The sequence below is a fragment of the Sciurus vulgaris genome (genome assembly GCF_902686455.1).
Source record: "Sciurus vulgaris genome assembly, chromosome: 3".
Classification (NCBI taxonomy): Eukaryota; Metazoa; Chordata; class Mammalia; order Rodentia; family Sciuridae; genus Sciurus; species Sciurus vulgaris.
The window spans coordinates 122,447,037-122,463,490 of NC_136463.1; the positions used below are offsets into that span (position 1 = coordinate 122,447,037).

Here is a 16,454-nt window from a genome sequence, read left to right on the forward strand (position 1 = left end):
GCAGTGGCACCTCTTCAATGGAGGCACACCTGAGGACAGGACTCCAAGGCAGATGTGGGTAAAACAGTCTCATTTCAGAGGCTCGAAGCCTGTGTTTAGTGCTGTGTGACTGTCGGGTGATGGGCTGGTGGTCATGGGGGAGCCTTGGAGCCCGAGCTTCAGCGCCATCATTCCCCTTTTGATGATCTTGAAAAATGTGTTTCAGGATGTTTAATAAGCAATTCCCGCGTGTGCAACTGCACCACAAAGAGAAGGACTTAACAAGATGGTGGGGGAATGCATTTTTCTTACCTAACCACTAATAAAAAGACATACCCAACAATTTCTTTCAGGATGTTTTTCAGTGACTAATCTTTATGTCCAAGATATTGATCTCTGACAGGTTTTCAAGACTATCTTAGTTTTCTTGACCTTTTTTATAAGTGCGGTTTATTTTCTTATTTTCATAGAGTTAGGATGGAATATTTTGTATCAACTTTAGTCCTTATTTGATTACTTTTCTTGATGTGTTATTTATACAGAGTGGTGGGTTTCAGTGGGGCATATTTATATACACATAAAAATGTAATTTGGTCAATTATCCCAATACCTTTTTTTTGTACCAAGGATTGAAGCCACATCCCCAGTCTTATTTTGTATTTTACTTTAGAGACAGGGTCTCACTAAGTTGCTTAGCACCTCATTTTTGCTGAGGCTGGCTTTGAATTCATGATCCTCCTACATCAGCCTCCCAAGCCACTGAGACCAACACCTCTTGACTTAAGTAAAAATTTAATAAAGGAGGTCAGACTTGACAAAGAAGAGTTCTTAATCTAGAAACATATATACATCCTGAAAACAACATGTTATTTGTTTCTTTACAGTAAATTTGAGCTGTGCTTTTTAGACAGTGGGTACTAAAAAAATAAAATAAAACAGGGCCCCTGGAACTGAGGGAGGGCAGTGAAGGCAAAGCCAAGAGGACCCCTCTCAAGGGGCGAACAAACACAGAGCTCCCTCGCCCACAATTGAGGCAAACTGAATAATCATTGATTCATTGTCAACTTTAATTTAAGAGAATTATTTGATTAAAAAAGGCAAACTGCGGAATGTCAATCTTTATAGAAAGATAAAAGGATAGAAAATGAGTCAGTGATCAGTTAGTTATAAGCCTTCTAAATAAATACATAAGATCCAAAAGAGGGATCAGAGGAGCTACAAGTCAGGTGTGTCTCCTCCAAGGTGCTTCACACAGTAGAACCTGACGGTTGGGCAAGTTCTCAGTAAATACTTAAGAGACTGAACGGACTCAGGGCATCTCACTCCTTCCTGCTGCAATAGCATTTTGCGGAGTGGAAGCACGCTTGACGAAATTCCCAGGTGTGGAGGCAACCGACCCCAAACGACTACCCAAATAACAACCGAAGGCTTTTGGAATGAGGGCACTTCAGTTGACGTACAGGTCAGAGTAGAGTACGATCAGGGGAGTAGGCATCGTGCTAGGCATGGGTCTGGGAGAGGCAAATGGGACTGTCCTGTGGAGCAGCAAGCGAGTCAACAGAAAATGAGGGGACTGCGGGTTCAACATCAGCAAGACACACCAGTGTGTATGCTTGGGCCTTGAATATGGACCAGGGTCTGGGTGGCTGAAAAAATGGTACAATAGTGGTTCTAGAATGCTGCTGCTGAGCCCCTGGGGCTGAACTGCAGGCAGCTCCCATGTGTACAACACGCCTGTGTCGCGTGGGCATGAGGAAAGGGAATGCAGCTCCTTGCCACAGCCACCCTCCTACCTCCTTCCCTGTCTTCTCAAAATCTCTGAGTTGGTTCTAAGGGAGTCAAACGAAAGCAAAACCATTTTGTTACAAGGTCCACTCTGCCTGCCAGAGCTTGGTTTCTTAAAGAAGTTTCTAGTTTAAACAGGATTATCACACTGACTAGCCACAGATCTATAGGCGATCGGTTTTACTTTTAAAGTCTCGGTATCTTCATGTATGAAATAATGTAGTCACAGAAACGACTCCACAGCATAATTGAGAAGATCAGTCAGGGGTGCGCACCTGTAATCCCAGCTCCTGGGGAGGCTGAGGAAGGAGATTTTCAAGTTCAAGGCTACTGACCACTGACAGTGACACTCTGTCTCAAAATAAAAAGTAAAAAAGGTGAGAGTATGGCTCTAGAGCTTAATGGGAAGGTATTCCTGGGTTCAATTCCTAGTACCATGAGAAAAAAAGAAAAGAAAAAAGGGATCAGATAAGAGAAGGCATGAATAATGATACCTGGCAAAGAGCAAGCATTCATTCAGTATTCATTAAATAATGTCAATAAAAATAAACACCGAATTTAGCTGTTGAGTTCTTCATGTTAGATTTTAGCCCCAAGAAATTTTCTTCCTTATCCCTTCACCTAACCTAAGTGCAACTGCAGGTGTCAGATCTTCCACTGAGTCCCACAGAAGCTGCTAACTATAAACGCCTACATATATATAGCAAAAGTTCAGAGAGGTACAGTCTTCTTTTAACTTCTCAAGAACCTCAATATGCTTGAACAAACAGGACCTGGTCATTTGGAGGTAGAAATCACGAGCTAAAGTTTAAAAGAAACAAAGACTGGTCACTAGGTCTGATCTGGAAATCTTAAAAACTTTCAGAGAGTTAATAAAACCATGAGAATCAGAGGATACTCCTGATGACCTATCTTGCACTTCTTTCTATTATAAATAACTTACATATTTGGTTTTGTTGGGTCAAATCCATGTGTGACATCATCATAGGAAAGGTATAACAGAAGACTAAAACCTGCCTATAGCACAGACTTCTGGCTGTCAAATAAGGAGAATTCTCTGAGAAAGGAGAAACAAGAAAAGCACCTATTTTGCTGGTTTTAGCCAGCACATCTGACCACTTTTGCCTGTGCATGGAAAGATGCCCCACAAGTGCCATTGACATTGTATGCTCTCCACCATCCAGGACCTCCCTGGACTTGGGAACACCTGCAGGAACAGTGCTCCAAACCCAGGCTGCTATTTAATTGTGACTCTCATCATCACCGTTATTACAGCTCTGTCATTCAGAATTGCTCTCGGCTATCAGTGACAGCACGGAGGGAGCGTATGAAGATGACATTTCCATGTTTTGTATTCTGAACATTAGAAATCAGTTTGGCTTACCAAATGAGCAGCGGGTGCCATGCTAATTATATAACTTTTAGAGCACTAATAGGATCTCCTACTGAGCCAACTGGGAGGGAAAAAATATCATTCTCATTTTTATCTGCGCCTCACCATACTGACCTCCTTCAGCCTGTTGATGTGGCCATTAATAAAACATTTTAAAATGACCTGAAAAGGCTTTTTATGAACTAGAGCACGGATCTGGCTGCCAAACAGCTGTGTATTTGAAAGACTTGGAGCTGGTATCAAAGTTGGCTGTTGATGATTCAAGTTTGGCCTGGGAACCTCCTGTGTCCAGAAAGGCTGTTCACACTTTTCACTGGTTACAAAGGAAATGAAACAAAAAAAGAATTTCTGCTCTTGAGGAGTCTCAGAAGATGGAAATATAAATGCTTGTGATGGTGGTGTCTTACTATGCTTGGGACACAAAAGGAAATTTTATTGAACTTCAGTATCTGACACATGGTCACCAATATGCTTCCTTACAAGTTTCTTTCAATATTAGAATAATTATTACCATAAAAATAATACTAGTATTCCAATTCTAAAATAACCAAAGGATAGTTCTTGAAAGCAAGTCAAAGAGGAGAGTTTGGCCCTTTCTTGTTTTTTCCTTCCTGTTTCAGAAAATAAATACCAAACACAATTGTTTAAATTTTGAGAAACTGTAAAACAGGCCATTTAATTAAGTGGATGTGATCAAGTTAATTCAGGAAATAACACAGATGTGATACTGATGAGTGAGTTAAAAATGAGATAAGCAAAGAAAAATCACTCATTCAGCTCAGATGTGTACAGAACACATGCTTGGCACAAGGCAACATTCTAGACTAAAGAGATGTGTAGAAATGAAATGACATACACATTGGCTCAATAAGCTTATGATCCATCATGGAATTCACAGCTGGAAGGAAACTCTACACAGTAAGCAAGCTAAGGCTTATGAAAGGTGTTTGATCAGCTGTCCTTAAGAGAGTTCCCATCCCAGATACTGAGGGCATGAAGGCCTCTTTCTTGTCCTACAAAATTTCCACCACATCACTTCGTTGCCACTCCTATCTCCATTATTTTCTCAAACATGTATTTAGAGAGCAAGAGAACTGTTTCTACTGTGAAACAAGCGCTCACAGAACCAGGGTCATTCCCAGTCTTCACATTTCCTCACATTAACTGGCAAATAAATGCTTAGCATGGAGAGAAGTCAAGTTCTTTAACCAACTGAAGAATTTCAATGTTCCTTTGCAGAGTTTCTATATTAAGACAGAGAAGGATGGGATGGCCAAGAACAATGCACGACTCAAAATATTCTTCTGTAGGATTAGCCCAAATTGGAAAGGCCACTTTGCTAGTACCAATGCTTCAGTGCTGTGAGGCCATACAGGAAGAGTTCTTGCTGCCTTGGTCTCAAGATGTTCAGGCAGAGGAAAAAGGCTCATGGAGTGGGTGCCCCACCCTTACTCATTCCTACAAATTTCAATCACTGGGAGGTTATACTACAGGACACCATCAGAGACAAAAATGTGCAACCCTGTATCTTTGGAGGAAAACAAGTGCTATCGTGCCAATTACTTTCTGGCATCAAACAAGCCTGGTTTATTTGATATAGCTCTATTTTAGCCTTAAAGGTGAGTATGATCCAACAGCTCTTCTAGGCTCTCTCTAGAAATGGCTTGGTGTTCTTGGGCAGAAGCAAGAATGTTTGCTCATCTAAATAGATGCCAGGTTCAGGAACAGAGGTTTTAAAGGGAGAAATGGCATTTCTCTCCAGACTCACCTGGTATCTCTGGCTGGCTGAGCTTCAGCAGAACAGCACCTGCTGTAAAGGGTGAGGGAAGGAGCATGCTCTCATCTTTTCAGGGAAGGCTGGGAGGAGAGACAAGAATGACTGCTATGAAGAGACTGTGTCGCAGCTGCTCATTACTGAAGGGATGAGCTGAGAGATTCTAACAAGGAAATAATGACCACTGGACTTTAGCAGCTAATCACTCGACAAATAAGTTCAGAATAACCTAATTTCTTTCTTTGCTATTATAATAAGCATTTTCATTTCAAGAGAAAGCCTTAGGCTGGTTTTGTTTAGATTAAGGAACATTTTGGAACGTGGCATAAATTATTTTAGAGTAATACAAGAGATGTCAATTTCCCAAAAAAGTATGTACAATTTTATGCATCATTTGAAAATAAGTTTAATTTTTAAAACATTTTTTTTTTTTTTAACATTGGAATGAGTTACAAGTTTGGAAACCTCGTATCTGCTCTTTTCATGCCCTCCCCCACTTTGTTTACCTGGGTATTTCAAGATTGGGCTCAGCAGAAATATAAACTACAAATTTAATCACTCACTCCTTTCTAATCTAACAAATTAAATTAGCAAAGACTACAAAATGGATGTAGGAAACACAAAATGCTGGCAGGATACAGCCCACTGGACTTTCCGTCACTGCCATCCGGGCAGTCTCTGATACCATCTTACGAGAGGTTGTTTGGAAGTGTTCACTTCATTTGTTGATTAATTTTTAATTCTGGCTGCTCAGTTCTCTTTAAGAAAAATATAGCTTGCAGATTATTCTGATCTAGCCATTAACTGTTTTCTGTACTTCTGTGGTTGAGCTAAGATACGAAAGTGTGTGCTTCTTTTTCTAATGAGAATGTGAGTGTTCACCACTATCAAGGAACTGGTGGGTTAACAGAAAGAAATCTTGAGATGGAATTTAAAGTAGACACCCAAGTTGAATTGACCTTTTCTCTCTACCTCCCCCTCACATTTGATCTGAAAACTTAGGCAAGAACTCAGCTGGCCATGAGATCTCACAGGTTGTAAAAGAAAGTGTGAAAGGCAGGACATATATGGAGACAAACATATAAATAAGTGTATGAATGTGTGTGTGTGTTTGTGTGTGTAAGTGAATTTCCTTTAAATATGCCACCTCACCCCTGTGGGCATCACTTGGCAAAAGAATTGGAGCTTCCTCGAGAAGTCACTGTGAACACTTGATGTATAATCAACATGAAAAAACATGTTTTTCTAATTTTAAAGGTGTCTCAGTATTTATGATGTATTATTTGCATATGAATAACATAGATGCTGATTCGTTAGTCAGAATTATAATTTCCCACTGTAAATCTAGTACATATTCTTATCTACATAAAATACAGTAATTTACTTTCTAATGATTTATGTTACAAGTTTATAGGAACAGATTATTCCAATAGTTGTACATATCTACCTCAAATTCCCTCTGTCACATACTTCAGCATTACTGGGAAGAACTTACTTTGAATAAGTGATTTTTTTTTTTTTAAAGTAAAACATCATTTAAAAGGTGCATGTAAATTCAAACATTAATTTTGATTTATATATTTTGAGAGAAGTTTTATCAGAGCATACATTCTTTTAGTTCATACTATTATAATTAATATATTTAATGTAATGTTTTAGCACTAATATGTTAAACACTCTTGATTACTCAGGGTCATGAAGATGACTATACACTAATAAATAACATAAAATCTTTATAAACTCAGAATTTGCTGAGGAGAAGGAGCTATCCATCCTTACCAGATAGAACCAGGCTATCCCAGGTTTTCTTTGGTGACCTTGCCTTCCTCCTAGAGCATCTCTCCACCTCCTCAGCCTGTCAGGAGGTCCACCATTGTTGCTTGTTCTTGTCAGTGTGCTCAAATCCAGCAGGCTCTCCCACTTCCATGAAGCTATCTTTTGATTCTCGAAGTGGTAGAAAGACCCACGATTTCAAAGTGAAGTGGCTTTGCCAAAACCCAGTTGCATGGCTCTGGGCAAAGCTCAGAACCTTTTGGGGAATTTGTTTCCTTAACTATAAAGAAAGAACTAGCTTGAATGATCTTAAGGTCCCCTCCAACCTAGATTTTATGATAAATACTGCTGAAGGCTGGGAAACTAACATCTAGATTTATTAGAAAGGCCAGAGAAACTCTGAGAAAGGACATCGGAGATTCCCAAACTTTGGTGCATGGAATTTACAGTGTCTTATTTTTGCTACATGGTGGACTTTGGATCTTATTTCTGGATTCTTTGTTATATTTCCAATAAGTGAGGTTCCTCATTGGATAAATCACATTCAGGTAAATGGGAAAGAATTATATTAAGAGCTTTTGACTTTCACATAAAAGTAAGAATTCATCAAGAATTTTTAAAAAATGTAGAATGAATTATTCCTTAGTGAAAATTTTTGCTTCTAAACAAACACATTTTCACGTGATATATCAAGAAAATGACACTACATACTAAAAAACAATTTACCTATAACTACATCATGACCATCAACCAGGCCAGCAGAGAAGAGCTCCTGAGATACACCATCTGCCGTATCTGTCCAAATGTGAAATGAATATGTATTAGTAACCATAAAATAAAAATCAACAATCCGGTACAATGTAAAATATATATTTTCATTTACTAAAATCACCCACAAGAGTTTTAATTCAGTAATTCAGATTCTGTCAGGAGAAAAAAATCAGAAGCAACATGAAATATATTTTGCCATGTACAATTTGCATCTTGCTATTTATTCAACAGATGTTTCACAAAGTTGTTGTTGGTTTTATTTTTTTCCACTTTTGATGAACCAAAAAACTTCTGCCTTCTGGCTAGCATCTGAATTCTTCCTCAAACGCACCTCTAGAAGATAAAACTATTCCCTGTGGATGCTTCTTCTAGCCAAGGTTAAATCCAGCCATCATCAACCCCTTTCTAGCTACTGAGTCAGAATTTATGGCAAAGGCCGAATGGGTGGCATCTGATACAACCTTAAATTTGGTATAAACAGCCCCTGAGCTTGTTGGACTATTAAGATGAGCCATTTAGTTTTATGCTATTAAGAAACTCCTTTAACATGACATTGATCATCTGATAGCAACAGATTCATTCTCTTAGAAAATGTGGTTGAGTAAAATAATGTAGTTTCTCGATGATAAGTGACAGGAGTTGGCAATCTCATAAAGACGGGACTGAACAGGCTGTGGCAAGTGAATATAGCTGAAATTGCTTAATTGAAGGGTTATGAATGAACATGATAACACTGTTATCTTCTATTTGAAGACTTTATGAAGAGGAATTGAGAAATTACCACAAGCTCAAAAGAACCATTACAGACCCCTATGTCTTTACAAGAGAGGTGACTTGGTCTCTGCAGCCTCTGACAGTGTCACAAACATCCAGAACTATAGCTGGATACAAAGAAACTGGCTGGGCAGCCTGTAGCCATAGATGGAGGCTTGATATCGGTGCTTCCAAAGTCAGGAAGCAACTGAAAGTAAAGCTGTTGAATCCAACAGGCATCGAATCCAGATTATAGTTTGACAAGCCAAAAGCTGCCCTCAGCAAAAACTGGCCCTGGTGGCTTGCAAATGAATTCCATGTATATATGTGTGTCACATGCACACACACATGTGAGTATGCAGCTGGAGATACAGTTGTCCTTCACAATTCTTGGCATTTAAAGTGCTCTGGCTAGTGTCCGCCACATAGAAAGTACTCAAGAATGGCAATGGAGATGTCAATGCCAATGGCAAAAAGTTTATCTGAAATGCACCTTACACTCTCCTGCTCTCTGTCTCCCTTTCGCACCTGGCCCAATTCCTCAAATCGCCAGTATTAATTTGAAACTTAATGTATATTCTTTATACTTTCAGAGAAATCACGTTATTCTACCATTTTACTGGTTTCATTTCATAATGTAATCATCATACAATGGGGGCACTATGAAGTAAATGGCAAAGAAATATATAGAAACTTTACTAACTATGAAATTCCATATAAGGTGAACTTATCTTGGGCCTTGTCCTTTTCATCAGCAGTACAAAAGGCATCTTATAAAAGTCTCTTTGTGATGAAATGACCCCCTACAGTGGAACCCAGGCTAGCATAATGAAAGGCTCTACCCTGAATGTGATTTCACTTTCTGAAGCTGCAGGAACATTCAGCCTCCAATCTCCACCTTCCTGGATGCCACCCAAGTCTTCAGGAAGAGAAACGCATTGAATTAAAGTATCTAACACCTAGTAGGCACTGGGCATGCAGAAGGCAGTCATTATATTTCAGTGACTGATCATCTGTTAAAGCGTTTCAATGTGTTATACCAGCTGTAAAGCAGCAATAAGATCTTACACCTGAGTAAGAAGCTGCAATCACAGAACATAGCAGAAAATGGAATAGTCAAATAAAGGCGCATGGAGGGCTAGCACTAAAACAGTACCACAGTGACAGACATTCCCAAATGATTAAAGTGTACAGCATGTCCTTCTATTTTCAGGACTCTTGGGCACCAGATGAGTCATATCAAAATGGCAAACGGTAATACTAAGCTGGCCAAAATGGGAAGAAGTCCACATCTGTGTGTGCCATTATGCAGTCATATTGTATGCATGTAAGTAAAGCATAAGTAACAATTTAGAACAATTTAGAAATGTGAAATAATTATTTCATGTTTCAGTAATCTATTTTTTCTTTCAGCTGTTTAACATTCTTTTTATACCTACACGGATCAAATAATCAAATATTAAAGTCTGGCTTCCAGAGTGTATAGTGACAGAGTAAACACAAAGGATTTGCCCTCTAATGAGGACAGAGAATATTTTACTTGTGTTATGTTTTATGCCATGTATTCATATTTACATACAGCACAAACATAGGGTCCAGTTGGTGTGCATTCACAGATTCACTGCTGATCAAGTCTGAAATACAGACAGCATAAGGAATCACAGAAGTGCAATGATAAGTATGTGGGGCTTCCCTTAATAATAGGCCTCTGCTTAGCTGCTCAGTAAGGGTATACTAGCATCAGAAAGTCAATGCTATGGTTTCTGTCTGGGTAACAAAAGCAGACTCTCAAACTAACCCTAGAAAATGAGGCTGCTAAAGCCAGTATGAATGAACCAGTAATGCAAATGCACTAATGGGCCATCCTATCCAATCTTTAACTTGGAAATTTGTTCCTTTGTTACCACTCAAAATTAAAATTGATTTTCATTGCCATAGTCAATTTCAAACAATTAGATGAAAGGAAGCAATCTTAAAACAAGAATCTGTTCTTTCTACTTACTGTATTTGAGATAGTGTATAATTATTGGATTTTGTCTCAACATTGCCTGGTATTTTTTTTTTTATTTTTTATTTACTTATTTTTTTGGTAGTGGGGATTGAACTCAGGGGCACTTGGCCACTGAGCCACATTCCCAGTCCTATTTTGTATTTTATTTAGCAACAGGGTCTCATTGAGTTGCTTAGTGCTTCGCTTTTGCTAAGGCTGGCTTTGAACTCGCAATCATCCTGTCTCACAGGTGTGCGCCACCACACCCAGCATATTTTTATATCATACAAAATAAATAGTTTTTTTTGATAACCATGACTAGTGCTGTATAATTTCCACAGACCAACTCTAAATTGTTAAAGATGGAGATTCCTGGAAAGAAAAATCAATTAGCAAACTCATTAGGGCCCTATGGACATTCATTTTGCAAAAGATACTTCATATTTTAGTTTAACTTAAATATACTGGAAATCACTAAATCTCTGTCTTTACAGAAGACAAGAGAAAAAAACTAGGAGTCAATATCCACATACAGCCCAGGAACATATTTTGTTTAGCTGGCAGCATTTTGGTTTTTTTTTCCAAACTGAGCATCCACATAGTAGATGAGATTGCTCCATCTCCTGAAGTGCCCCACCATTCACTTTGGCTCCCAAGAGCATTTGAGTTTGTTTCTCTTCTCCTTGCAAGTGACAGAAACAGGATGTCAAGGCAGTTTACTGAGTGAACAGCTATCAAGCTGGAAAGTTCTTGCACCTCAGAGTTTTCAGAATTTTAGCATTCAATAAATTTATTTAGTCAAATTAAAATTTATGTGAAGCTCCAATAAATAAACTGTTATTATATATTTGTAAATTAGTATGTATGAGACTAATGTATTTTAGAAAGGTCTTCAATATAGATATTGAGGAAATCGTTTCATCTACGTAAAAATCTGAACCTAGAAATCACGAAAATCAGTTATAGTATTAACATCTGAGTTTTACTTCTCTAGTTATGTTGGTTATAAACTAAGTAGTGGAAACAGTAATATTTTTTCTTAACAATTAGTATTGTGATTTCTGAAAACTCTTATAAATGTTATTTATCTATTACTATACCAAAAATTATTTTAGGTTCTACTGCAAGCCAAGTTTTTATGCTAGGTGCAAAAGATAACATAAACTAATACAGGTCCTTTCTTTCAGGCATGAAGGAGCTAAAGGAACAATCAGACCAGCTTTCAAGCAGTTTGCATAACTTATTTAAAATACTCAAACTGCACACTACTAGACAACTGGCATTGTTCCTATCAAGCTTACTGCTGGTGCCCAGAGCTAAAAGAGGCCACAATCACACCCCAAGAGAAGTTCATGAAACCCAAAATGATACGGAGAGTAAAGTGTGCTACTTTTTTGGATGACACCATTGTTTGCTGCTCAACCCTCATTAGGACTGCTGGTGCTTCTCATTATATATTCATAATTTCCCATTACCATGCCAGTACTTATTTTCATGGTTGAGCTAATATATCCAATTTATATGTGTGTGTGCACTGTACCGCATGTGTCAAAGGGATTCATGCAGTCGGTAGTGGTTCAATTTAGAATCCTTACAATTATCAAAACTCCTTTCTCCCTTCCCTCCCTTTCTCCTTCCTTCCGTTGCTTTTAGACAAAACATTTGTGAATAGCAAATTATAACCACATGCTTGCAATCAATTTCTGAAATGCTTCTTGTAGCACTAAAATAATAATTTCAATTAAAACTTACCTCTTCCTGGAGTAAACTCAAATCGTATATCATTAAGTTCTTTCTGGAGTTCCTGAAATACCATAACACAATAGCACCATTAAAATCTAATGAGGCAGAGTTTAATCAAAGTAAATAAATCCCAAATTTTACAAGATGCTACTAACATATAGATAGCATTTTTAGTTGAATACCTCACAATATTTTCTCCACTGGAAGACACAGTTATGACATAATGAGTGGAAGAGATTTGTTCATTTAATTGATTTACCTCATTCTAAACACAATTATATCACAAAACTTCCAAAAACAAATGTTAATTTCATAAAATCTGTACTGAATTAGTAACCATAAATCTAATTCCTAATATAAGTTTTATATGCCTCTAGTCTAAATAAATGATAACCTATGCTTTTTCATATTTTTCCCTAGAAAAAGTTTTTGCTGTTTAAAAAAAAAAAAAAAAACAGGGGCAATAGTCCTGTTAAGACAACACTATACATTAAATCAGACAACAAACTGCCCAAAACAAGGTATGCATATTTTTTATATATTTTATTTTATTTTTATTATTTTTTAATGTGGAAGCTGAGGATCAAAACCAGTGCCTCACATGTGCTAGGCAGGTGCTCTACCACTGAGCCACAACCCAGTCCAAGGTATGCATTTTGTAGTTTATCTAAATAAAACAGACCTCTGAATGTGTTTAGAACTGCCACTGAATACATAAAACTTTAAGTATAAAATGCGTACATAAACGTAATACACATACATATGCAATTAAAAATAAATGACACTCGAGATAAACAAGTAATAATCCAGGATACAAGTTTTCTATTCATATGAAAATCAAGAAAATGATTATAAGAGGCAGCAAGGCTATAATCAGAAATGTTTTAAAATCTCAATAATACTAAAATATTATAAGCACCTTTTCAACAAATGCCAGAATTAAGTTAAGGAACTACATTAGGAAACTAATAATTTCCATCAGAATTCAACTTAGCTCAGTAGCAGAGTGTCCAACACAGAGAGACAGAGATGGCCTGAACACCCTACCCTGAAAGTCCTTCTGCCAGTGCAGGCCAGGCTGAGCAGACCCTGTTTCGTACTTCAGCTTCAGTTCTCTAAACCTCTGTAATATCTCCTGGTCTCTGTGAACGGTGCTCACACCATGACGATGTGGTCTCTGGGCCCCTCTGGTCGATGGCCTAATCTCCATGCTTTATGTCCTACCTAATCCTACCACACTAAGTGCACAGCAGCCTTAAAAAGGCAAAGGCCTAATACCCACTAGAAGAAAGACATTCTCAGTGCCTAGAAATGCTAACCCTTTCCCCAGTGATATGAAGAGAAATAAAGAATGCAAGTTCCAACATGTGGGCCTTGAGCCCTGATGTTGAAGCTCCCTGAAGGTTTCCCACTTGGACTTATCACCACTCCTCTTGGGGACAGAATGGGACTAGGAACCTTCTGCAATTCCTATAGGTGTGCTTCTGTTAGGATCTTCTGGGAATCTGACAGCCGTAAAAATGGTGTATTCTTACCATAAAGAAGTAGGACAACATGATCAATGCATGAAACTGAAGATAATTAGAGTATTCACAGATCCTCTTGGACCCCAAACTACATACCCTGCGCTGGAGGTAGAATGTGCCATTAACAGTGACTACAGTGGAAGGGCTGTCTGCATGCTGCATTATTTGAATAGCCTAATGTGACTTAATAAGCTATATGTATCATCACGTATTCATATAGTGCTCTTATATATCTGCAGTTCTTCAACATTTTAGTCTTAGATCCACTTTATATTCTTAAAAATATTAGGTTCCCCTACAGGGCTTTTGTTTTATAAAGAACTCTATCTATCAGGATTTACTGTACTAGAAGTTGCAGGGTGCAGTGGCACATGCCTGCAATCCCAGCTACTCAAAGGTTAAGGCAGGAAGAGAGGATAGCAGGACAGAAAAGTTTGAGGCCAGCATGGGCAACTTAGCAAGAGCCTGTGTCAAAATAAAACATATAAAAGGGCTGGGGACGTAGCTCAGTGGTAGACCACTTGCTACCATGCAGGCCTTGTGTTCAATATCCAGCAACACACACACACACACACACACACACACACACACCCACACACACGAATTTACTGCATTAGAAGTTAAAAACCATAAAATTAAACATTAATTGAACTGAGAAAGACAATAATCAATTTATCTCATGTGTCATATTTTGATGAAAAATTACATTCAGGCTGGGGTTTAGCTTAGTGGTAGTGCTTGCCTAACATGTGAGGCCTTGACTTTGGTCCACAGTAGTGTGCCAAGACAAACAAAACAACAAAACAAAACGACAAAACAAAATAAAACAAAACATTTTTCTTTTTCAAAAGAAAAAGTGCATCTGCTTTACCTTTTTGCCAAGCCTCTTTAATGTTTGGCTTAAAGTAGATGAATGTTTTATAGCTGTTTCAGAGAACTATTGCAATGTTGAATGTCAGGTAGGTAGCCACTGAAATCCCACTGAACATGTGTGAAATTAATGAGAGTGAAAGGTAAAAAATTTCTTAATATTATTATAAAGATAGTTTTGACTTCATGAGCTCCCTAAAGATCTAAAGAACTCCCAGGGTGACTGGGCTATACTTTAAGCTTTAAGCAATACTGAGATTCCCCCCCTGCTCCCCTTATATATACCTATTCATAGATGGATAGCTCAATCAATATATCTCCATATATGTGTACACACACACACACACACACACAACACACACACCAGTCCTTTGAATTCACACGTTTTGCATTCCTAGGAGTCAGTCAACCATAGGCTGAAAATATTCAGAAAAAAAAGGTATTCTATACTGAACATTTATAGGACTTTTTTCTGTTTATTGTTCCCTAAACATTATAACAGCTATTTACATAGCATTTACATTGTATTAGGCATTAAATGTAGGCTAGAGATGATTTAAAGTATGTATGAGAACATTTCATGAAAATACTGTGACATCATATGTAAGGGATTTTGAGCATCTGCAGATTGAGGGGATCTATGTGGGGGATCCAAGAACCAATCCTTCTCAGATACCAAGGGAAAACTGTGTGTGTGTGTGCGTGTGCGTGTGTTTGTGTGTGTGTGTGTGTGTGTGAGAGAGAGAGAGAAAGAGAGAGAGAGAGAGAGAAATCTCATTTGATTCCAACAATCAGCCTTTGAGATACACAAAGGGGTGTTGCTAATTTTCCATTATTCATCTTTCTTCTGGTTCTGCCCTGCCCCATTTTTAGTTCATATATTCAATGGCTTCTCTGAGTTTACAAATTTAATGAGGGGGCAGAGTAAGGATAAGTAAGTCTATATTGGAAACCAATAAAAACAGCAATGCTCAAGTCCTATCATTTTTAAAAGAATAATATTCCCCAAGATTGTGCATATTACCATAAAACCACCACCACACATTCACATCTTTAATCGTCTTGGTGTGGTATGCTGCATATGAGTCAGAGGTTAAATTAGAACTAAAGAAGTCCAATAAGAAAAAAACAATCACTAGGAAAACAAGTATTGTAACGTATTTAATAATGAAATGGTTTGTAAGGAGGAAAAAAATACAAAAGAATGTGATTCAATACTAATTGATATCCTTTACCTCTTTCTTTTGATTGGTCCTATTTAAATTAGCTTGTTCTACTAAGTCCATGGTAAGAGAGGTATAAGAACTGTATCGGGAATATCATCACACACTTCCTGATGCTTCATATAGAATAGAGTAAAATCACATCCAACATCCACATATCTGCCTACATCACTGTGGTTCAAGTCACGGAGAGGCCTAGTCAAGTCACTCTTTTATGACTTCCGAACCTAAGATGCTCACCTTTGAAAGATCACAGTGATTGATCGTGAGTAGTAGACTTGTCCCATCAAGATGAAATATAGTTGGAAAATGCCTAATTGGATCTAACTACTGAAGGCATCCTTTGATAAAGATATAATCTTTCAGACTCATACTTAACACCTCTAATTGAAAGTACATCTACTTTAACTGATGTGCACAGGACACTCTGATTTCAGGGAAGCTGAAAATAGGTATGAGTTAAAGCTCAAACTAAGTCAGTGCAACTTCACAGAGGAAATGATAAAAACTTGACAGCAACAGTTTTAAGGTCCAGCATGCTTGTGAGACTTTTATTAAAACCCTCTTAATTCTAAAATAAAAACACTTGCATTTTGGTAAAGGTATACCCCCCCACACTTATGTTCACTGTATGCATATACTACATCGAAAATGCAAAATACTATAGGGCTCAGGAGGAAATTTATTTTTTTAAATAGGTGATACAATCAAAAGGTTTTAAAGGTCAAAAGTACGATAGGGTATTATGTGAAAAATTAGCTCTCCCACACCCTTTACCCAAATATTTAGTTTCCCTGTCAGAGGACATCAATATATTATACTTGTAGATTCTTCCTAAGGTGTTCTGCATATTCTAGCCAACATACATAATCAA

The 16,454-nt window shown here is 37.8% G+C and overlaps 1 protein-coding gene and 1 long non-coding RNA gene across 7 annotated transcripts in view; one reads left to right on the forward strand and one right to left on the reverse strand.

Annotated features, from left to right (window-relative positions):
- The window catches only part of LOC306656561, a 269,197-nt gene that overhangs the window by 200,878 nt on the left and 51,865 nt on the right, over positions 1–16,454 (forward strand). The window lies entirely within an intron of this gene.
- The window catches only part of STK39 (serine/threonine kinase 39), a 307,203-nt gene that overhangs the window by 75,107 nt on the left and 215,642 nt on the right, over positions 1–16,454 (reverse strand). For 2 of the 6 annotated variants that reach the window (XM_079131861.1, XM_079131860.1), the window contains 2 exons: positions 11,971–12,022; positions 7,403–7,499 (listed from right to left, as the gene is read on the reverse strand). The exons of the other annotated variants lie outside the window; for them this stretch is intronic. In XM_079131861.1, the coding sequence (XP_078987987.1) occupies positions 7,437–7,499; positions 11,971–12,022 (115 nt within the window). In that variant the 3' untranslated portion in view covers positions 7,403–7,436. Of the gene's footprint in view, positions 1–7,402; positions 7,500–11,970; positions 12,023–16,454 lie in introns of those variants that run through there. 6 annotated transcript variants of the gene reach the window in all.